General features: G+C 39.4%; 1 protein-coding gene across 3 annotated transcripts in view; it reads left to right on the forward strand.

Moving 5' to 3' along the window:
• Positions 1-242: 242 nt before the first annotated feature.
• MARCHF1 (membrane associated ring-CH-type finger 1) overlaps positions 243-25345 on the forward strand; it is a gene marked incomplete at both ends in the record, with an annotated part of 449186 nt that continues 424083 nt past the window's right edge. For all 3 annotated transcript variants that reach the window (XM_079712324.1, XM_079712323.1, XM_079712325.1), the window contains one exon: positions 243-341. In XM_079712324.1, coding sequence (XP_079568450.1) covers positions 243-341 — 99 coding nt within the window. The remainder of the gene's footprint in view (positions 342-25345) is intronic.

Below are 25345 nucleotides of genomic sequence, written 5' to 3' on the forward strand. Positions count from 1 at the left end.
TGCAACCCTCCCTGGATGATTTGCTCTTGCATTTCTTTTCCATTCCCTTTTCAGTGTGTTTGACATTTTGGCCAGAGACCCTGGCTTCTGCTGCACAGTGTCTCAAACACTCTTTTCCCCCTTTTTGTTTAGAACTGAGCTTGGCAAAGCCAGGATATGAACAATTGTGCAGGTGGGCCCCTCAGGGCGAGTGAAGAGATAAGGCATCCAGTCAGGGACTGGCCACCTGCAACCCTGCCAATATGCCCCTCCACCAGATTTCCGTAATCCCCACCCGGGAGACGGCCAGCAATGGGAGAAGTTCAATGGGCAGAAACAAAGAGAAGAACAAGGAAGTCGAGGTAAGAGGAGGTTTGATTTGATCAACTAGCACAGCCAAGCCAACTGCAGCCAGCACTGCTCTGTGTGCCCCCAGGAGTGGCCAAGGCTTAAGAGCAGCTGGGCTCCCCGCTCAGTGTGTGATGGTCCATTGGAAGGGAATCATTGGTAACTAATGGAAACATATTAAGTGTAACCTTTATTTTCTGAATGAAGGAACCAAATCCTTGAGGACACTTGCTGCTTGAAAGATAAAAACTTCTTTTTGTCTAAACATCCTACGGAGTCACTTTGGACTCGGATGGCTCCCAGGGCTGCCCTGGATGGCTGTGACACTGCTGTCATTCATTTTCAGACAGTGGGGCTGTTGATGGCTGCTAATTTTGCCCACTGCCCATTAAGCTAGAATGTTTGAAAATAACTTTCTTAACGCAGTGACAGAGAAGTAAGAGCTGTGACAGCTGTGTCGCTGATGACATAATATGAATTAGGACGGCACTTCACTGCCTCGTACGATCTACTGCTTCCGTATTCATTCTCAGGGGTATGTGTGGATTGCTTTTGTCTGGTGTCTGTTTCATTTGTACTGTTTTTCTTCATGAAAAAAAGCATTATTTGAAACTTACATGGGCTAGAGAAATAGAATATTCAACTTATTACATTTAGGCTTTATTTTGCAGTGAAAATCTAGCCGGGGCTGTTCTAAGTGAAACTGCTTGAAAGATGCTGGGAACTTATTTCAAAGCGATTTTAAGGAGATTGAGCAGACTCAAGGATGTTGTGTGAAAATATTATAAATGTTGTTGTGTTCCCCTAAAAGGGGTCTTGAGACAGAATGCTAGAATCTGTAATCCTCTTGTTCCCTCAACCTAACCGTTGTCTAGTCCTCAGGACTCATTAGCTTTGTAGAAAATGAGCTTTCCCCACGTCTCGTTCTGTATGTTCATTCTTTCTTCTTAGAATGGATGGTAGGGACAGAAGGGGCAATGAAACAAAACCAAAAGGAAAGAAACAAAGGGAGGGGAGTGTCATGGAGAGCCTGAGAGGAAGAGAGTAATGAACTCGGATCACCTTCAAGGGAGAAAAGACATGTGTAGCCTCTTTGTACTTTCTTTGTGCTGATTTTGAAAATGTCATCGAAGGGCAAGCAAACGGTGATGTGTCTAGAGTTTGTAGGAAACGTCAGAAGATGTGTCCGACTCATGCAGTGACAGACACTTTTACTCCAGTCATTGCCCTGCCATAGGCTCATGGCGTATTTGTGGAGCTTCTGAGAATGAAATATCTGCAAAGTGAGGACATTAATCAGCTAAGTAGTAACTGGAACTATGCTCTATGATATGGCTCTTTCTTTTGACTTGGTGATGTGATAGTTAGAATATCAAACAGCTATCTCTTAAGCTTATTGGGTGGGGAGTGGAGTGAGGGACACTGATCAATTCTGAAAGTGGGTATGAAAATGCTAAAAGCAAGATTTATGAAAGTTATACATTATTTGCTCATCATCTAGATTCTTTGCATGATCCTAAGATGATTTGGAAGGAAACTTCCTATGAGAATACTGGGTGGCAATTTTGTTTAATATCCATAGTGATCAACATCTGAACCATATTTGGAAATGAAAACACTGTTTTGATTCCCACCCCCTTCTTTGGCATTAGGTCACCGCCAGAAATCTCCTGCTGTTCATGTCTACTTGGCAATGAGTCAGATAAAGCTGGAGTGGCTTATGTGACTTTTTAAATAAATCACACTTGGTTGTTTCCTTGTTAGAAATAATAATGAAATTATTCAACATCAAATATAAATAGCCACGATCTTTATCCTGATATTGATGTTAAGCCACATCTTTAGAAATCCTCAAAAGTCTTTTGAAAAAGTTTCCATTTATGAGCAGCTGTGTTTTCTTCAGGGGCAAACACACTTATTATGTCACAGTGTGAGTCAGTGGACATTCTGTAGGAAAATTGGGTTAATTATGAGAGAAATAAAGGAAATTCCCAGCTTATATATTACTTTCTTAAAGAGACATAGTTCTGAGCATCAGAGAGGGAAGCTCATTTCAAGTTCAAGTACATCTTAGTTTTCTATAGGATGGAGTTAAAAGTATCTCTTTAAGAGTATATTGAAACATACTGTTAAATCTTATGAGCCATTAAATTGTTTGTCTTGATGGACTAAATAGATAGTCCAGAAAAGTTGTGAATGCCATTTAAATTGGATAAATTAAACAGCATACCCTGTGTGTGGAAAGCAAAAAGAATCTATTCAGGACAGTGATTTCAGTAATTTCAAGTCTTGATTTTCTCCAAAGGAAGGCAAAACATCTTGTATACATGGGGACATTTCCTGATGGTTGAACAAATGAGACATATCCTCCTTTGAAGTTTCCTTAATGTATTTTGCCTGTGCTAAAGTTATCCAAATAATACATGTGCATATGGGGCAAACCATCTAATTTCAGAATTAAGACTTTGCTAATTTAAATGTGAGTCAATTTAATTTGTTCTTTTAGAAACTTAGAGTCTTTCAAATATACTAATCTATTAACTTTACATCTAGTTGTTTTGTTTGTTTTTGTTTTAAGGCATATAAAAAAAGAGAAAATTTGGAAACTATTTCGTAGCTATTATTACACTCCAGAAGATTTAAGCTGTAAAAAATACATAGACTAAGATCTTAAAAAATAATAAATCTAACCCCAAGCTTTATAATGCATATACATTTTGACATATTTTGCGTGGTATAACATTATAATCATTTATCTATTTAGTTAACTAACCCTGGAAGTGCAAAACACAAAATAACATAATCCATCCAGTTTGGACATAGTTTGCATTAGTGCTCAAGGGAAGGATGCAGATTCATCTTCCAGAGACATGGGCTCTGGAGGTCCTTGGGCAGTTAAAGGATAGTGTGCCTTGGGCTTGCATTTCAGACACAAGATTTTATCAGCACAACCAGAGATGATCAATCTCTTACGAAGTGAATGGACTAATCAAAATTACAGAAGGTATAATATGTACAATGCAATTGGTCAAATTTATTAATTTGTACCTGGAGATATTTATTTTAGTGATGATATGCTTGACTGCAAGCAGGAAAGTTCTGGAAAGGAAATTTGTAATCAGACTTTCCTTCGTAGCATGGAATCAGGAGGGAAATCAAATGGTTTGGGGTGGGGTTAGTTCATCTGCACCTGGGGAAAGCCGGGATGTTGAGAAGGCCATGGGGGAAGCACACCTCTGATGAGGTACATAGCTCCAGGTCTCTCCAGAGCTCTCCTTCTCTCATTGAAGACAGAGACTGACCAGTTTAGCTTCTTTAACTCTCATTTGCATGCTTTTCCAAATGGCCACTTTTCTATTAATCCAGTCTTTTCCTTCTTTTTTACATAGATTAACATCACTTATTAGGCTGCAATTAATTCACACTAGGGATCTGGGCCTATAAGACTTCTGTCTCTTACAAGGGGAATAATCAAATTCTTAGACCTCAGGGGTATTTTAATTTCATACTCTATAACAGGAAATTATAAGGATTGTACAAAGTCCAGTGTTTAGTTAACCTGTAGCACATACTCCTCATGACCTTCTGGAATTTATAAGCAAATGTCCCTAAGATCCATTGTATTTCAAATGTGGAGATAAACCAGGGACCAAGCCCAGTGTTACTGCTACTTGCCCTGCATGCTGCCAGGCCTCCACCAGCATACTCCGTCATTCCTCAGATGATGGGGGCCGCGTCAGAGGAGAAAAGGCTGGAACCCTTTCCTTCCAACGTTTCCTCACTCTCAAACTGACCATGCATGACAACCATGCTTTTGGGGGAAGAAAACAAAAACAAATAAACCTTTGTTTATATGTACATTTTCCTTCCCTGCGTTCACAATTTTTTGATATTTCTCTGCTTCAATTTTCCCTTTTTTTTAAAAAAAGAATCTTTAACTTCCCTTCCTTCTTCCTAGGATACCCCTTTCAAGATCTTCTATTTGTCTTTCCAGTGATAGCCCAAAGGGACACCTTTCCTTACTCCAACTAGAGGCTGATCTCTTACTTGGCAATCCCTTCATGAACTCTGGCGAATTGAAAAAAATATGGCTTTTGGAATAGTCTTCATTTTGAAATAGTGGATATATTATAGATTAATTAATTCTATTTTTAGAGTTATAAAAATCATAGACAAATCATAAAAGTTAAATAACATATTTAATCTCAGAGCCAGAGCCTAATTTGAGATTAGCCAATCTAATTCCAAATTCTATGTGTTTCTTTACAATTAAGGTACCACAAACTTTTCCCATTGCTTAACCAAAATTTGTGGATCAAAGGGTTCCAGAATCAGAAAGTCCCTTAAAAAGTCTTTATCTTAATTCCACAATTGAAACCCACAGAGGATGAATAACTTGCTTACATCATACGTGTAGTTAGTGGTAAAGCTGAGACAAAAACATGGGCCTTCTGACTGCAAGTTTCTTTGTACTTTCTCTTATTACTGAATTTACTGATTTTTTTCTTTCAAGGCACAAAATTACAATCCCCAAACTTAAGAGTTCATGTAACCTCAGAGCTGCTAACCTTTGAATGGGGGTGTTTGGGTTTCTTGTTGTTAGGGTTAGCTGCCCATGACTCATAGGTTAGATGCAATATAAAATGCGTCCAATTTATAGAATATACCTAGAATTAATTTTATTAAAATTTAGAAAATAAGGTAAAAATAAATAATAATGCTCAAAAGAGTTTGGCAGAGAGGATACTGTACTGAGATTCAGAGTACCTGAAATGCAGTCCTGGCTTCACCAAAGCCTTTTAACCTTGAGAAACTCACTTAACATCTCAAGCTTGTCCCCTAGAGAAAAAATGTATGTTTACTGGTAAATGCAGAAAAAAGTAATTTGCTAGATCTCATTTCAAAAGTGAGAGCCTTTTCTTTTCTTCTGTTACTCCTTTCATATAACCATGTGGTCGTCCTTCACTCTGGACACCCAGCGACACGGTTGTCCCCAAAGGCAGGTTTAGCTAAGGCAGGGTGGGACTCACCTTCACTGGACACCTGCTGTCTGCTGCCCATGATTCATTCTGCCTTCTAATACCAGTGCTCAGAGAACCAGCCCTGCCATGTTCAGCCAAGTGACTCAGGACAGCCTTAATGGGCTTAAACCAATCGTATATCATAATACTCTGTCATAGGAAATGTCTCAGGACTGGAAACATAACTCCATCAGAATTGATAGCACACACGGAGCCTTTAGTAAACTTCCTGGGAAGAGAAGCCTTACTCTTCCTGAAAACCTCTGGAATAGACTAGCTCTCTTCTTCTGAATGGTTTGTATGAGGACTTCAGGTCTGTAACAGGATATTGTGAGGGAAAAGGTTGGCACTTCAAGGGGACCAGAGATGCTGTGGATGCTGAATCTGACTTGGAAACAGGCAGGACAGAAGGAGAGAAAGAAAACATACGTTCTACATGATGTCGGTTGAGCCATGGGGTCAATTCTTGCTAGAAACCAAACCTTGTTCAAAACCGAACAAAAGGATTCAATATATGTTCTTTATTGTTTAAGCCATTTTCTTGTTTGGATGTTAAGTCACTTACAACATGACAGGGTCCTAAATGATTCTTCGCCAAAGTGTAGCAGCTGACTTGTGAGGTTGGAGAGAGCCGGGTTCCAGGTAAAGCCATCACAAACATTAATTTATGAATAACCTGTGCACATTTACCCAGAATGCTCTGTATTATCCAAGTGAAATGCATTTTGAGCAGGAATGAGCCTGACGCTACAGGGAGAATGCCAGGGGGTAGAAAGGCTAATTCACTTTTCATTTTTCCAAAAGTACACTTTCCAAAGACTCTCCTGAGTCTAAATTGTGTATTAGAGTCCCATGTGCTTAGCGTGAACTCCACTGAGCATGCTAATAGTATTGAAAGACTTTTCTATAATGAAAACCAGGAAATTTCCATATTATTATTTGCTTTCAGAAACAAAATTAGCATAATTCACATTAATTTTTCTTGCTTAAAACAGATGTTGTGGATAATTGCATTAATCAGTAAGACTGAATAACACATTTTATTGACTATTAAATGAAAGTAGTAATTGCTGACACACCCTGGTCAGTAGTTTTTAAATTGTGGGCTCAGTTAGGCAGGTATAGGTTGTTAAAACTCCTCGGGTGTGGATTTTGGAAATTATTATGAATTTATGGCTGATTTAATGAGACTCAGTGTGATCACTGTGTTTGAAGGATTGTAGAACAAAATTCTTGATGCGGAAGTGTCTAGGATCATGGGATGGGCGGGTGTAGCTACCCGTGTTTTATTAATCAGGATATTTAGAACTTGCTGATTAGCCAACATTTAACTCGATTTTTTGCAGCACAAAGGGGGCACTGAGGATGCCAACATGGATTTAGAATCTCTAGGTTTGAGGTACCGCTGAAGGGGGGAGGGTGGTAGTGTGAGCATTGCTTTCCCCCCGGCTCATTCCTACGACATCACCTCGAGCCACTTGCAGCCGCCTTCATAACCTCCAGGTGGGGATGAGAAATGACATCTATTCAATACTAATTCTCTCCCCTGTCTCTGCAACCCTGTTAAATAATTGAAAGAGGCATGACACGAGGGTAGAACTGGTGATGAGACTTGGCTCTTAAAAGAGAACGAAAGGCAGAAGCAGCCAGAGTGCTTCTGGGTGTGGGGTTCCTGATGTGATGGCTCCATTCATCATCTCGTGCAAATCTGGATGTGGCAGGCAAAGAAGACAATTGCAGAGGGCTCTCTTCCCCCAGCCGCTGCCAGAGAATACCCAGTCTCTGATACACAGGAGCGCTTGGAATTCTTTAGGATTTGTGCTTTTGATGTCAACGTCAAAAAGAGAGCTTCTTAGGAAAGAATTCTGGCTCCAGGAAACTGCTGGACACACAGTGCTGCAGGGCACTGGAAAGCTCAGGCATGAGATACAGTGAACAAACATTTGTTAAGTGAGGCACTGGCTATGTTTTCACAAATGGTCACATTTTTTAACAGAGAGTAAATTATTCCTACCTGTAAACTTAAACACTTAATGCTAAACAAGTTCCACACAGGGGTGTAGGGCTGTGAATGCTTCGTGGTGTCTGAAAGTTGTGTTCAAGTTGTGCAGATTTAGATCCATAGCAGTTTTACTTTCCAATTTTATTCAAAATTAATTTTCATAAAGTTACAAAATATGAAAGAGATTTGTTATTGTAAATTTTACAAAGCTTTAAAAATTCAAATTCCAGCAAGATGGTTTTGTTTTAATCTAAAACTACTTTCTCTATGACCATTTAGTATGAAACGACTACGGTAGTACATTCAAGTTTTGGAAGAAGTGATATCTGCTCATCATTAGCCAATAACACAGTAAAAGATTTGCCTGTGACTGGCAACGTTACCTTCTTACTCAGGCATTCTGTTTGGTGTCCAGTGAGCGCATAATAGAAATGTCGTGGCTTAGAATTAGAAGAAATCTCTTGCTTGTTACATGTGGAGAGACAACAGAGCAAGGTAGTTAAAAACGTGTCTGGAAGAAAAGTAATTGGGTTCAAATGTGAGCTTTGCCACTTTTAGTAGTGGGACCTCGGCAATATTACTTGACATCTTTGTGGCACAGTTTCCTCATGTGTAAATAGTGACACATGTGAAACGTTCCTCCCAAAGTTATGAGAATTAAAATGAGTTAATATTTCTAAAGTGCTAGGAAGATTCATTGAGACAAAATAAATACCATTAAGTGTTTGATAAATAAGAGTGGGAAAAGGAATCAAATCTCTGTTTTTCATCAACATAGTTTATTATTTGCAGTGAATAAGACCCATTAGTTAGTATCTTCCTTAGTGATGAAGTGATGAAGACCCAGATCGAGCCTTTCATAATAATGATGATGTTAAAAAATAATGAAAATAAAAAGCTAGCTCATTGCTATTCATAGTTTGCCCACGCTCTGACCTTTATGTGTTTAAACCCTCTGTTTGCCTTAGATAAGTGAAACCTAACCTATGGCTTTTTCTTTACTGTCTGAATGTCAATCTCAGAGCTGCTAAACCAAGAATTTTCTAGTGTCAAGAATCTGTAGAAAAATGCATGCTGTCTTTCACTTCTGTTCCATGTACATATTGCCAAGTGTTCTTTAGTTATGCTACTGTTTCTCAACATTTCATGGGCCTTTAAATTTAAGTATTGTAAATATCTCTTTGATAATTCTTTTTACTTTTCGTCATCTTTATGGGGGTGATGCTCTCAATTTCCTTTTGTTTTAACAACTCTTTAGTTATTATGTAGGATAGCCCATGCTATGAAAAACTAATATAACCAATGATAATGAAAGGGAAAGTTTGTTGAAAGTTTACATGCATAGGATTGTCTTGTGAATATCTGAGCACTTAGGGAAATGGTAATTTCTTTTTTTCATTTTTCTAAATCAAAATAACACTCTTCTTAACAAAGTAACATTGTTCTGAAGATCTTTTAAATGGCCTTCAACTGAAGGATGAAGACTTTATTACAGCTGTTGAACCTACAGCATTGACCTGAGGTACTGGCCTGGTTTAATTCTAAGTGAATTGCTCTATGAAAAGTTTTATTTTTTTTTCTTCTGATATTCTTTAGGGACATTAGTGCTTTCAACTTCAGTGAAATAACTTGGAGAGTAGAAATACCTAAGAAAAAGCCACTACGCTGAATCTGAATTGGGGTAACAGACTATGAGATCCTTGGGAGGTGATTTACAGGGACTGGCTAACACTGCAGGTGATATTTAATAGGTGTAAGTTACTCTGCCTTTGTATGATGTCAGCAAAGGAGGTGACCATTTTCTCCCAGGTGCCTCAAGCTGCAGAAATTCTGGACTTAGTATGTAATTTCTGGTAATCAGTCTTAACAGATAATCTCTCTTCCCAGCCTGCTAAATGAATGTGCTATAAGGGTAAAGGCAGTTTTCTCTAATCTCAACATTAATATAATATATATAATAAATTTATAATAATCATCGTTATTATATCTAATATTGTTAAATACTACATGTCCAGTAGGAATAGTTTTATGTGCTTTCCGTGGTAACTCACAACTTCTCTATGAGATCATATTCTGGTTGCTATTTCTGTGTAATGAATTGCCCCAAAATTTAATGGGTTAAAGCAACCATCTTATAATGCCCATGAATTCTGTGGGTTAGGTGTTTGACAGCACACAGTGAGATGCTTTGCTGTGTGTGGCTCTGACGTCCAGTCTGTGACTCCCAGTCTATGACACTGAGGTGACTCAAATGCTAGGGACTGGGATTATCTGAGAGGTCATTTACTCAGATGTTGGGCACCTGACCTGGGATTATTAGAAGACTAGGACCACCCACTGAATAACCTACACATGACCTCTTCATGTCTCTGCATCTTCACGGCAGGCATTGTACTTCAAGGTAGCCAGACTTCTTGCATGGAGACACAGAGTTCTAAGTGTGAATTTTCCAACAAACAAATCAGAAGCTGCATTGATTTTCATTTTCCAGCCTCAGAAGTCACCCAGCATCTCTTAGGCAGTAACCTATTAGTCAAAGCAGTCGCTCACATTCCTACCTAGATGCGAGGACAGTGGATATAGAGGCCACATTTTTTGTGCGGTACGCGGGCCTCTCACTGCTGTGGCCTCTCCCGTTGCGGAGCACAGGCTCCGGACGCGCAGGCTCAGCAGCCATGGCTCACAGGCCCAGCCGCTCCGCGGCATGTGGGATCTTCCCAGACCGGGGCACGAACCCATGTCCCCTGCATCAGCAGGCGGACTCCCAACCACTGCGCCACCAGGGAAGCCTGAGCCCACCTTTTCATGGAAATAGTGTCAAATAAATTGGAGCTCATGTTTTAAGCCACCACAGCTAACCTGTGGTCACAATTACTTACACACCTTCCTTTGCATTCTAGGGTGCAAACTACAATTATTCCTTTCCCCAAGCCCTCTCAGGTCTCAATCCATTTTTTCATCAGCTAACAAGTCCAGGATCTTGTCATCTAAGCTATCTAGGTGCAAGTGAGGCTTCTTGGGTGCACTTCTTCTAGGATGGTTGTTTTCAATATGATGAATTCTAAAATAAATAAACACACTGTCTCTCTGCTACACACTCAACACTCAAAGGTTGAATCACCTCCATAGACACTCCTATTCACGAAGAAAGAAACAAGAGACTCACAGCAGACCCTGGTCCATAATAGTTCTGAAATCTGGGTACTTGTTGCAAATTCTTTGACTAGGCTTGTTCCTGCCTCCCAGAAGCAGTTTCCTGAGGCTCTTGGTTCTCCTCTCTAGGGCTTGGTTATTCCCTTTTCCTTATTCTTTCTTTTCTATAAGATACCGTCTGTGCTTCAAATGAGAAGCCCTCTCAAGCTTGCTTCCTGCTCACAAAACGTGGCCAAGGCCTCTTTTCACTTTGGACTGTCTCTGTCCTTTTCAGTCAAAGCTGACCAATTTCCTTAAACATTTTGTAGGTCTCCTGTGTTTTGATTTATAATCCATTTAATTAGACAAAAGTCACACGCAAAATTTTCTTCAAGATCAACTCAGCTATGTTGGCTTCCTGTGAGGCAGCTGGAGACAAGGATCTTAACCTTCTCAGAGTCCCCATGTTTAACAGGGGGAACTTTCCAGGGATGCTCTTAAGATCCTTAGAGGGCTTTTCTCTCTTGGAAAGGGTTTACAAGGTACTATTTCTAATCCTTCTAAGCTCTTAGAGGTTTTTTTTTAAAATTTCTTCTTATTTATTTATATATTTGGCTGTGTTGCATCTTAATTGTGGCATGCAGGATCTTCTTTGCGGGTTCCTCTCCAGTTGTGGTGCGTGGGCTCAGTAGTTGTGGCGTGTGGGCTCTCTAGTTGTGGCACGTGGGCTTAGTTGCCCTGTGGCATGTGGGATCTCCATTCCCCAGTCCCTGGCATTGGAAGGATGATTCTTAACTACTGGACCACCAGGGAAGTCCCCCTGAAGAATTTTTATAATCATTCCCTTGAATTCGTTTTAACTCAGAGATGTTTACCGGAGAGGAACCAGGATTTGAGATTTGCACTGAGGCATTTTCTTAATTTGAAAATCTTCTGCTGGGAGAGACTAAGGAAAGAAAAATAAGTTTATTTCTAAGCAAAAGGAACAAGGCCTGGTTCCCTTATATTTCCTCTAAATTTTGTCCTCTTTCCATTTGTCTCTACATTGGTATCTTATCATATGCAGCCTGTAAGTCTCTTCAGCTACTTTCTCATCATAAGTGAGAGTGTTGCCAAGCTTTCTGCCACTAACAATGTTCACACTTTTTGTCAACCTCCAATACCAATTTCTTCCTAAATTTCCCATCCTTGATCAAATCTCCTTGAGATCTTTCCACCTGTCACTAACAGTCTCTTAAAGGTTGGTATTAGGGTTCTTCAAAATACCAGTATACGGTCAAGCTTTATGTTCTAAAGCCTGCCTTTACACTTGATAAATTTGTACAGCTTGTTCTAAGAGTCCCTGAAGAGGTTAAATACAGATTTTGTGCTTGCCACACTGTTTTTTTAAAGGATATGACAACCTATTTTAATACCACATTTATATATAAAAATCATCTCTGCCGTTGCTGGATTGGTTAATCTCAGCTGCTAAATTAACTTTACAACTGTTAACAGTTACTCTGATAGTGACTAATTCTGATTCTTCTAAATCGAGCCCTTTAGATTTCCATACCTAGCTGAGCTCTTAATATTCAAGACTTTTTTTAGTACAACTATCCCTTGCAATATGAATAAATCTAATACTTAAAAGTAGAGTGTATTTTAATTTTTTAAAAATTGAACAATATCAAATGCAAACTGCAGAATCCTTTTGACAGGGCTCTTTCCCTTGGCTAATTCATATTTCACTCTTTTTATAATATTCTGAATGACAATATAAAAGGCATACATACTTCTTAAATATGTAATATCGTATTTGGAAGACTCAATGTTAGACAGTATCTGAAGAGAACAAATCTTCTCACCTAGCCCCTAGACCTTTAAATACAGTAGCTCTCCAGCACACCTTTTTCATGGAGAGTGTATTTTTTCAGACGTACATGGGTGAAGACTCTGTTTTAAGTCTTTCCTTGCCCCGTGCTCTCCACCAAATTTGGTTCTGTGGGATTTTCACTAGCAGGACCAACCTGTCTGGCAAATCTACCGTGATAAACTGGAACTAGCCTAACTGTCAATTACTACAATTACGTTACATGTAATAAAACTGTCCCCTGGGTTTTCTTTGGCCAGTACCCGCGAGCTTTTCTTCAGTTTTGGGTACATGAAGCTCAGTTCTGCCTCAGGGATAGGATTTACCGTTTCCATTTACCTGTGATGCTTTCCCCCTACTTCTTTATATGTCTGGCTCTACCCACCTGTCTGAATTTGTCTTAGTACTGCAGCTCCCTACCCCACTTTCTGTTCCGCTCCTTGGTATTATTTACTTGGTTAATATAGATCCCAATCCAAAATTACCCAACCTGTCTACTCCTCCTTGAAAATAAGATACAGAAGGGAGAAGTGCTTTGCCTCTGTCCTTGTTTAGAGCCACAGCGCTCAGAGCTGGGCTGGTGCATTGCAGCCCTACAGTAAATATTTGTGGGAAGAAGAAACTGTGTGTAGCACTCGTGAGATGACGATCTTCCTCCAGTCTGTACTGTTCAGAACTTGCAACTTGCTGTCAGTGTTAGGTTTAGTTCCAATTGTTGCATTTTAAAAGCACTGTTGACAAACCAAAGCATTCCAAGAAGTGGACAACCCAGGGAGGTGAAGAGGCTCAAAACGATTTTTCTATAAAAATTTAGGAGCATATGTAGAGTATGTATGTCTTAGAGAATAAATATTATGCATAAAATCACATTTTTTCCCGAGTATTTGGAGAGTTAAGCTAGGGGAGGGATTAAATATGTTCTGTCTAGTACTAGAATGCATAACCTAGAATTAAGAGGACACAGTGTCAGATCTGATGATAATTTATATTAAAAGTAACCAAACTCCTCTTTTCAGATTAAAAAAAAACGGAGTGTTCATATCAAAATATGCCTTAAGATGTTACAGCTAACAAAGACGTATCGAGTTCTAACTATCTGCTAGCATGTAGCACTCGGTGATAGAGTTGTTCTGCACACAGACGAATTCCTGGTCCTCATAGAGTTCACAACCATCATGTGGGTGAAGAGGGGTTCCACTGAAGTATGATTACAGAGGTCAGAAGTAGTCCTGTAAGGAGGTAGAATCTTTTTTCACTATACATAAGGACTTATAAATCTTGAGAACTGGCTATTTTATTCTGGAAAGAGAAGGCCTGGTTCATGAAGCAGAAGAGCTCCTGAGCCACTGAGGGGTTCAATCAGGCAGGAAAAGGATTTGGAGGGAATATTCTAGAGGGGATTCAACTTCCAAATGGGGAGACAGTCCTGTTCTTTTTCCTCCAGAGTCTGCTTTGCTGTGTTTTGAAGCATGCCCCAGGCATGATTGATCTGTCATGAAGGACTTAGGGGATGATTCAGTGTAGTTCCTGGGTGGTCTCATTGGCCCCAGGATCCTCCAGGACCCAGGGGAGAGCAGAGTAATTAGCGATTCTCCACTCAGACAGCTTGATGTAGTCCTGGATCACAGTGCACCCCTGTTCTCAATGAGATAATACTCAAGGCAGTAAAAATAGAGGTCCACAGCTTACTATAACTTTTCGAGCTAGTAGGTTTACCCCAAAGAATTATTTTTAACTTTATATATTTTTTAAATTTTATATTGGACTATAGTTGATTAACAATGCTGTGTTAGTTTCAGTTGTACAGCAAAGTGATTCAGTGATACATAAACATGTATCTGTTTTTTTTCCAATTCTTTTCCCACTTAGATTATTACAGAGTATTGAGCAGAGTTCCCTGTGCTATACAGTAGGTCCTTTTTGGTTGTCTATTTTATATATAGTAGTGTGTATATGTCAATCCCAATCTCCCAATTTATCCCTCCCCACCTTCTACTTTCCCCCTTGGTAACCATAAGTTTGTTTTCTACATCTATGACTGTATTTCTGTTTTGTAAATAAGTTCATTTGTTTCATTTCTTTTAGATTCCACATATAAGCGATATCATATGATATTTGTCTTTCTCTGTCTGACTTATTTCACTCAGTATGACAATCTCTAGGTCCATCCATATTGCTACAAATGGCATTATTTCATTCTTTTTTTATGGCTGAGTAATATTCCATTGTATGTATGTACCACATCTTCTTTATCCATTCCCTTGTTGAAGGACATTTAGGTTGCTTCCATGTCCTGGCTATTGTAAATAGTTCTGCAATGAACATTGGGGTGCAAGTACATTTTCGAATTATGGTTTTCTTTGGGTATGTGCCCAAGAGTGGGATTGCAGGATCATATGGTAGCTCTATTTTTAGTTTTTTAAGGAGCCTCCATACCGGTCTCCATAGTACACCTACTATTCTGCCCAGCGCCATGAAGACATGATGTGAACGGAACCTGGAGAGGTGTCACGCCGTCAGAGTGATGATGTCGTTGTGTCTTGTGTCCGAGGATCTGTCTCTCCGGCTCTTGAATGAGTGAGAACAACTGGGCCCTGCTCTGTCCTATCACCCTCCTGCCCTCCTCCTTGCCAAGTGTCACTCTGGTGAAGTGATTTAATTACAAGTCTGTTTCTTTGACTATAAGTCCTGTTTATTTAAATAGTGGTCACACATTTCAGATGATTTTGAGACTGTTTGTTGCTCTTCTCCTTAATTCTTCTCCCAAACGTGTGTCATGAGCTGAATAATTTCCATTCATTTTCTCTCCCACTTCATTTTCCACTCGAATCTACGTCTGTTTGCTGAATGATAAATGCATTGATTAATAAGCTACATGGCATCAAGTTTAAGAAAAATTGGATCATAGAAACAAGTTGCATGTAGCATATATTTCTGTTTCACGTCATTTGTTTTGATCTGTTGCCCATCCAGATGGACCCCAACGTATGCCACTTTATCACAAAAGATAAATAATAGAAAGATGAACTTCCGGTGTGAGGAAAGCCATTTTCACTTTTACATTAAATACAATTTAAGTTTCTGTAAAAGGAGACTGTTAAAATACATATTCCTGTTATCCTGTCACATACCAGCTTTATTGTCAAGAATCAGTTCCCCAGAAAGCATTATTTCTTCCCTGAAATCTATCACCACTCTGACTGAAATCTCTTTGAACAGATTTTAAAGCATTTTTTATTCCAGCACAAAATTTGCTTTAACTTGTAGAAAATACCGTAGGAAACATACTGAATTTCATAGTGCTGCTCTTATATTTTCTTAATTGAAATGGTACTCTTACATATTGAGCTAGCACAACACATGAACATGCAAACACAGTTTGCCAGCTGTGCATGTGTGTGTGTGTGTGTGTGTGTGTGTGATCCCATTTCTCTGGCAGTGTGCAGGCTCCGACTCTCTCTCAGGAACCGCCCCCCACTCCTTTCTTGTCAAAGCTCTTAGAGAAACAGGTGATCACTCTGGAGAGCCCCTGCCCAACCTGCCCCACTGGGTCTCTGCTGAGAATGAATTCCAACCCTGTGCCTATGGCTAGCTGCAATGCCTAGCAGCTTCTCCCTTGTCAGCTGGGGATCCTGGCTGTTCCCAGGACCTCGAATCCTGCGGACCAAGCTCTGCCACAAAGCCATCTTCCTCCCTGCTTTGCGTGGGCCAGGGGGAGTCATTACGCTTAGCCCTCCTAATTAATGCACTGTGGCTAGACGTGGTGGATTTGGATAAACAATTCCTGAGCCAGGAAGTCTACTTTTTATTTTGTTGCATTTTATTTTCCAGGGCTAATTTCACTTCAGAGCTGTTTGTTGGCTGAGGGGCAGATGGATGAGGAGTGGTGCTGAGTAAGAGAGGGAATGATTGCCAAATATTAGGATTTGGGTGTTTGCATCTACAATCCCAGGCTTCTCTTAAGTGCAAATGATGTAGTGTGCCCAACTGGGAAGGATGCCCTGGAGCTGTCGGAAAGCAGAAAGCCTTTATTCAGTGCTGGGCATAGAGTTAAGAGCTCAGTAAATGTCGGTGAAGTGTAATGGTGTTTTTGATTAATGCTCTTTGTATGCTTTAAGTGCTATAAGTATTATTTAATAATGGTAATACATGGACAGTGATGGACATTTTTCTGTATTCAGAGAAAAACAAATACATGGTGGTAATCATTGTCTTTGAAACAAGTAGTAAAATGTTTCTAAATGCCGAATTTGGAAATTACCCAGGTAGAAGTTTAAGTCTAACTTTTCCCCTTTATTTATTTTTGCCCAGTTTCCGTAATAGGAGTGTCTTTAAGTGAGCGTTAAAATGCCTTTCAAAAACCAAAACAAGACTTGCATTTTTCATGGGTCATAAGGTATAGTGAATAGGGTCCAAGGAGCATACAAGAAGCTATTTGCAAATAAAGGATTCTCGTGCAGATGGGTACAAGGAGCCTTGAATTTGATGCTCTCACTAGGGGAATACTTGCAGCAAATGAATACCTACAGCAGCAAATACCAGTAGGATGAAAGATATTTCCAGCCATGCCAGGGGGACTCATGAATGCTTAATGGATAGCATATCAACTAGAAACATGAATGACCACTTTGAGTGTTAATTCCATGTGTTGAATGGGATGTTTTTCAATGAGATTAATATTTAAATTGGTAAGCAGATTGCTCTTCATAACGTGAGTGGGCCTCATCCAATCAGTCGAAAGCCTGAATAGAATGAAAAGACTAGACTCCTCAAGAAGAAGAGATTCTCTGGCAGACTGCCTTCAACCTTATCTGCCATATCTCCTCTCCTGGATCTCTGCCTGGTGGTCCATGCTGCAGATGTTGGACTTCCCAGCTTCCATAATTGCATGTGCCAAGTCCTTACAAAACAAAATCTCTATTATATAAAGAGATTGATATATATTATATAATACAAAGTGCAGCATGTTAATGCACCGTATATATATGTGTGTGTATATATTATTTTCTATTTATATGCATATATACATATATATCTTCTCTTGGTTCTGTTTCTCTGGAGAACACTGACCCACATGACCACCACTAGCCTTTGAACGTCTCTCTCTGTTGCACTGGCTGAAGGAAGTAGTGGGGCCTGGGGAAACTAGCTGGGTGGTAGGGCAGAAAGTGAGGGAGCAGGAAAAACACTGGCAGCTGCGGTTTAAAGCAGGGCTCTGGTACTGTTTTGATTGTGTTAGTTATGCAAATTGCCAAAGTGATTTGCATGTCTTCAAAGTGAAAAACAAATGGGCCAGGAGGAGTGCAGTAGCACAGTGAGATCAAGTATTGATCCCCGATCGTGGTCACTTATTTCCTCTTCCTTCCTCTCACCGCTTATTGCTCCTGAGTCCCCGCTGTCAAGGACCAGGCTTGACTCTGTCAACAGGTTAACTTCGTGGAAGATAATTTGACAATATCACGCCTCTGCTTAAGTGACTCTGATTACTTCCCACTGTCTTCCCAATAAATCTAATTTCCTTGTCATGGTACACAAGGTCCCTTAATGATTGGATGCCAAAGACATTTCTCCTTCCAGGTCACACTAGAGTCATTTCACTCTGATTGCTGTGAACTTACTGACCTACTGATCACCGCCTGAATAGACAGCCATGCTGGCATTTCCCCCTCTACCCTGGCTGTCCTTTTCCCGTCCTTTGGTGGTTGAATTTTTCCCCAGCTAAAAAGGGAAAATATTTTCCCTCAGCTGTAAAATATTTTCCATTCCAGAGAATCAGAAAAATCACCTCCTTTTTGCTGTCAGAGCATGTTTTTTCATGTCTGTGGTAACACCATCACACCAGTTGTTAGCAGACTTCACTGCGTGCAAGGCTGGTTTTTCTGCTGGAGCAGACAAACCTGGCTTGGAAACTCAGCTGTGCTACGTGATAGCTGGGTGACATGGAAGGTATTTCCTCCAAAGGCCCATTTCCTCATCTGGAAAATTGTGAAAATAGTACGATTGTTAGGAAAATTAAATGTTTTAATACATGAAAGTATTTAGAACAGTGCCTGACATAAAAAAAGAGTTCTAAAATATTAGCTTTAATTCATTTATCTATTGATTCTTCAAAAAATATTTATTGAGTATCTGTTATGCACCAGGCATTATCATGATCACCCTTATAATTACTGAGTTCACATTCTTTTTTTTTTTTTGCGGTACGCGGGCCTCTCACTGTTGTGGCCTCTTCCGCTGCGGAGCACAGGCTCCGGACGTGTAGGCTCAGCGGCCATGGCTCACGGGCCCAGCCGCTCCGCAGCATGTGGGATCTTCCCAGACCGGGGCACGAACCCGTGTCCCCTGCATCGGCAGGCGGACTCTCAACCACGGCGCCACCAGGGAAGCCCCACATTCATTTTTAAATGCTGAACACCTAGCCCAATAAACGTCACATAGATGTTCCTTATATGTTTATCAACATAAAAATTGCTTTGGTCATTAGGCTTAACTACTGGGAAATTGGATACTCAGTTTCCATTCTATTTATTAGGTAAAAAGATACTGCCTGTAGCTATGATAAACATGCTTTATACCCGAATGCTGTTTTCCTTAATGGTTCAGAATTTAAATAACCTAATTAAGATAAAACCTTCTTTGTATGCAAAATAACTATACTTATAAAGATAATACCGTATGAAATTATTTTGGAAACACCAATTTACAAATGGTATGATTGTGTGTTTTCGTCTTAGTGTAATATAGTAAAGTTTAGTATAATTAGATGTAAATTGTAACCTTTGAAATATTAATAATCTCAACTCCTTGAAACTAAATCAATATAACTTTGCAAGAGCTACATGTATAACATTAGCTGTTAGTAATAACACACGACCTCAAATGCCAAATATACTTACATTTTATAATTTTTACGTTATTGTGTCTAACATCTCAGTCTCTGGTATATTATAAATTACACTGAAAATTGTGAGAAATACAAATGAAAGTATGTCCTTTTCCACATATATGTATCCTTACGTATACTTGGAGGTAATGCATACGCTCTTAGGTATCAAATACTGGACCTATTAAGTGAATGGACCACAGTCTGTTACATATGCAACTTTACTATAACTCATTCAGTTACTCATTTAAAAAATGAGTAACAAAGCAGACTCCTTGTTATGTGCTCTGTGTGGTTTTCCATATGCCTAAACCTGTCCATTTGGGGATAATTGGTGTAGATCAACTTGGTTTAACTATATAGTGTTATAGTCTTTTCAGGCTAATAGTACAGATTTTATAAATTCAGAGCTATTTTAGAGGTGAACCTGTCAACTATTCTGGTAAAAATGTCATGTACAGTAGGAGTGGAGCCAAGAAAGAGACAGATCTGTGTTCTGAATGCTGCCGTTTGGAACTGTTTTAGAATTGTACTGTCTCATTGCCTTAAAAGAGAGCATTGCAGCCTAGTCACAAGGACCCCAGTCTCTAGGACCAGTCTGCCCAAGTTCAAGTCTATTAACGAAGTCTCTGTGACTCAGTTTCCTGATCTGTGCAATGGGGATGCTGAAAAGAACAGTCTCTACCACACAGGGTAATCATGAGGATTCAGTGGGTCGATATAGGTGAAGTCTGAATATAAAAAATATGTAAAGTATGAATATATAAAATATATAAAATTCAACCACACACTGTGGCAAGCATGTGCCTGAATACCTCACTCTAACAAGAGAGATCTTTTCTGTGTTTGACCAGAGTGCTTAGAACCTCCATAGCTTAAAGCAAAATCTCATCCATCCCTCTTGTCTTCCCCGAGTCTGTAAGGAGCTGCGATTGTGCCCTATTCATCAATCTTCCTGGTTCTAGTTAACACAGGAACTTAACAAATGTCTGTCGTTGCCTATGTTTTCTTGGGTTTTTGTTTGTTTTTTTAATTAATTAATTTAAACAATTTTTATTGAGTATAGTTGATTTACAGTGTTGTGTTAGTTTCAGGTGTACAACAGGTGTCCACTCTCTTTTTAGATTCTTCTCCCATAAAGGTCATTACAGAGTATTGAGTAGAGTTCCCTGAGCTACACAGTAGGTCCTTATTAGTTATCTCTTTTATATATCGTAGTGTGTATATGTCAATCCCAATCTCCCAATTTATCCCTCCTCGCCATTCCTCCCTGGTAACCATAAGTTTGTTTTCTACATCTATGACTCTATTTTGTAAATAAGTTCATTTGTACCTTTTTTTTTTAATCCCACATATGTGATATCATATGATATTTGTCTTCCTCTGTCTGGCTTACTTCACTCAGTATGACAATCTCTAGTTCCATCCATGTTGCTGCAAATGACATTATTTCATTCCTTTTTATTGTTTTTTAAATCACTTGAAAATCAAATATTGGTGTTTTATTCCTTTTCAGTTCACAGACATAATTCTTAAACTTGTATAGAATCCTTGCCATGTAGCACCATGGCAAAGTGATCAATAATTCACACTGTACATTGAATTTTTATTTAATTTTACCTAAAAACAGTGCCTGATGTATAGAGTTGGGTACCAACTCTATACATCAGGCACTGTGTTCTTGGGCACTGCTGTTACAAGAATATACCGGTATAATCTCAACCGAAGATGAGCTCAAACTCGATCATTTAATGCAGTATTTCTGAATCAAAAGTAGAAGGCAGTGGGAATTTTGGCATGTTCTGTATGTTTGGAGGACTTTACATGGAGAGGCAGGGATGACGTAAAGGCAGTGCCCATGGAGAGGCTTGTAAAGCAGAGGAATCACAAAGGGGCGCAGCCCAGGATGAGAAATGGAGAAGCATAGTAGACAAACTTATTTTTACTTGATTTATAATTTGGGGGGACTAACAGTCCTAGAAAATACTCTTTGGGGATTATCTTCACCTTGAGGTTCTCAAAATGTGGTCCGGGACCTGCAGCGTCAGCATCACTTGGGAACTTGTTAGAGATGCACATTCTTGGACCACATTTCAGACCTTGTGAATCAGAAACTCTGGGGGATGGAGTCCCCCAATCTGGTTTTCACAAGCCCTCTAGGTGGAACCCCTGTCATAACCTAGCCAGATGGCAGGTAGACAGTCATTGACGTTCAGTGCTTGTTAAGTAAAGGTAATGAAACAATTTTAAAAATATCATTGTAATCTCTACATAACTGCTGCAGATGGAGGTCGTATGTTATAAAGAAGTTATAAATAGACAGCTAACCATACAAAGCAGTATTTGCTTAGTATCAAATGATGATTTTTTGTAATAAATACTATAGATATTCAGAGGAGGTGGTGATATCCACAGGGCAGGTGACTGTAGACAAAGTCAGGACATAGAATTTAGTGGAGGTGGGTCGTCATCGTCGTGTTCCAGCTCTGGTTTCTAGGCAAGTCTCCAGATGATATATTGCTGAGTAAAAAAATCACCCCAAACCTGGTGGCCTAATGCAACAATGTATTATTATCTCTCATAGTTCTGGGTTTGCTGGGCTCAGCTGGGAGGTTCTTGCCTGGGATCTCCTCTGCGTGTGCAGTCTGATCGTGGTCTTACTGACCAGGGTTCTTGGCCTCCTTAATCAATAAATATTGATGAGAGGCCAGACAAAAAATTCAGGCAAGGCTTTTTTGGAGCCCCTGCTGCACCAGAGGGGAGCAAGAACAAACAACAGTTTCCCTTGCTTGCTTGCTTGCTTGCCAAGGAGGGAGTGAGCTTGTTCCTTATATGGGGTGAAGGTAGGGGTGTGTCCAGGTATCAGGCCAGAGGGGTGGCTTAGGTGTTTTGACCACCCCTTTGGTGGTGCTGAATGCAGGCGGCATGTACTTTTGCTTTTGCTCCAGATACCCTGCTTTTCGGCTCTTCAGAAGTGGCAGTTGAGTTTTTTCGGTCTTTTTGTATCTTATTGTCCATAATTTGCACCAACTGTGCATGCACACAGTTATTTTTAGTCCCTTATAGTTTCTTTGTATTTTGTTGCTTGAGGAGATATTTGTCCAAGTGCAAGCACTGCAGCAAAGGGTTCCAGGTCCCAGGTCCCAGCCTGTCTCAATTGCAGCTGGGCGGAGTTCTCCAAAAGTCTGAGGAGGATGGATTCAGTGAGCACTTTTTCACTCACAGGTCGTGACCTCTCTCCTTCTACCCTCAGCATCCAGGACATCTCCACGTAACTTGGGCTTCTCCCAGCGTCCTGGTCTCAGAGTCAAAGCAGTCACAGGTCAAGTCCCAGTTTAAGGGGAGGGAGGACACAGGTGTGACTGCTTGGAGGGCCATCTTCTGGAGACTAACCGGTGACACAAGTCGCTGACAAACCCTGGAAAATGTTGGCTATGGCCTGGATGACCTCTGGAGTGTTCTTTCTTGCAGCTTCACCTCTTATGACCTTCCAAACTGGCCTCCATAAATGGTAATTCACCAAGGAGAACAGTAAGATATATCTAAAGTGCATATCGTCAATTTTCTCTCCCATGGCGTTTGGTTTTCAATTGGTTACCAGTATGGACTGTTGAAATACACAAAGAAATTTATCTTCAAGTTATAAAACTATCAGCAACCTCCCAGAAAAAAATATATCCTTATGTTGGTGAAGCATCTTGGCTTTAATTTCATCTCTATAATCAGACCACACTAATCATAATCTCAAAGTGGTGATATATAACCAATGCATGTGTGTATGTAAGTTTCTTAAAGTCAGTAATGTCCTATAAATTCATTTTAGTGTACTTAGGGGAACTTTTAGCCCATTACAGTCGTTATTCCTCAAAGAATAATGGTTCTATTCTGACCCAGATGTTTTGAAATATAATGTTCTGTAGAGGAATGCAATGCCCTCTAGGAAATCCTGATGAGTGAAAATAAATGTGGATTTTCTTATAATTTTATGAATGTATAGACTCTCTTGCTCAGAGTATCTCATGAGATCAAGCCAGATGCTATTCCTTGTATGAAAGTCATTAAAATTTTACCAAAGAAGCAAAATAAAAATTTAAGCTCTAAATAATTAAAAATTACTTTAAAAATTGCTTATTCTCTAAAAAGGTAGTAAAGGATTTTTATGTTTAAATTTATACTAAAATGTTTATAAAAGGATTCTTTATCAGAATGCACATCTCTTCTTTAATATATTACTATAGCATCTAAGGTTTTAAAATGAAAGAGAATGGGAATGTTTATATTTTATTTCTTAGACAGTTTCTTTCTGTTAAACACTCTTCAGATTTGAATACCTAAACAGAACATTTTTCTCTATGCTTATAGTACACTATAGTATAGTATACTATACTACCTGCTATGCAAATTTAGGTCACGGTCATAGTATATTTTTTAATCATTCTCTACATCAGTTAATTAGGGACTGTGGACTTGTGAATTCCCACAGATGCCATTTTGCTTTATCTTTCTCATTCAGCCACCTCCACCTTGAAGCCTTCCCCGAGCACTCCCTATAAGTTGCCCCCACCCCTCTACTCATCTTATTGCTTCCAGCATCTAGCACAGGCCTGCCATAGTGAATGTGCACAATAAGTATTTGGGGAATGAATGAAAACCTTTGCCTCCTTAATTGGATGGAAAGCATTCCTGGTCCCAGATGACTTCAACTTGTACCTAAGTGTCTAAGATCTCCTGGATTAGGGATGACTCTATCGGTTTTTTAATTGCAGCTTACCCTAACTGAAAGCTTTGCAAAGCCTAGGTGATTGGCTTTTTTGGGTGAAAATATTAGAAAAACATTTTAGAAATGAAATTTAACGTAGATACCAACAAGTTATATTTAGTATTAACTTTTAAAACATTCTATTTTTACAGATTAGTTCAAATGACAGTTTAAACATTTTAACAGACAATGTTTCCTAATTTCAAAGTAAAAAAGGAATGTTAAAATTTTCCTCTTTGTCCCCAGAAGTCTGGGCCATATTAGTAAAATGAATAGAAAAAATGAGAATCGCTAGAGCATCGAGAAACGATGAGTATTCTCTTCTAAAAAATGATAATATGTTCTGCTAGTTACAGCCTTTCATCAAGGAGTTCCAAGTATGCTAATGAAAGTTAGCACAGTTATCCTCAGTGCCTTAGTACCGTTAGCCTCAGGATGTATTTTTAAGTACAGTATTTAAGAGAAAGTATTTTTAATCTATTTTTTAACCTTGGTGAAAAGGAGTCAAAAAGACCTACTAGAGAATGGACTTGAGGATATGGGGAGGGGGAAGGGTAAGCTGTGACAAAGCGAAAGAGAGGCATGGACATATATACACTACCAAACGTAAGGTAGATAGCTAGTGGGAAGCAGCCGCATAGCACAGGGAGATCAGCTCGGTGCTTTGTGACAGCCTGGAGGGGTGGGATAGGGAGGGTGGGTGGGAGACGCAAGAGGGAGGGGATATGGGAACATATGTATATGTATAACTGATTAATTTTGTTATAAAGCAGAAACTAACACACCATTGTTAAGCAATTATACTCCAATAAAGATGTAAAAAAAAAATATATATATATATATATAAGAAGTTACATAAAATATTAGATCAAAGCATAGCAAAGTCATTTGCTGAGAAAGAGACGAATAAGCAAGTCTCTGGACCAGGCTGGCTGAGTGTCACTTTGATCATTAATGCTGCTTCAGATGATGGCAAACTGTGATAGGATAAGAGTTTGTCCCGGTTATGGGCAAGGGTAGCACATCACAAGTTTTAAGAGAATGGTACCATGTAACTTTCTTTTAGTATTATTTTTTGCTTCCATTTAAGGGAACGAGTGGTTAAAAAAATCAGTGATACTCAGCTAGTCTCACACAATAGCAATGGTACAAACATTTGACTTTTATCATTTTAAATGAAAGCATTAGTGCTCATTTTAAATATAAGAAATAGCAATGTCACATATGTTAGTCCTCCCTAGGACTATTCATGCTTGGCATGTATTATATGGAAGGTCATTGTGGGATTAATTGCTGCTTAATAACTATTCTATAGCCATAAGTTCTCTATTGCTGCTGTTATGGATTGAATTGTGTCCCCCCCAGAATT

Source organism: Hyperoodon ampullatus (assembly GCF_949752795.1).
Source record: "Hyperoodon ampullatus genome assembly, chromosome: 1".
NCBI lineage: Eukaryota > Metazoa > Chordata > Mammalia > Artiodactyla > Ziphiidae > Hyperoodon > Hyperoodon ampullatus.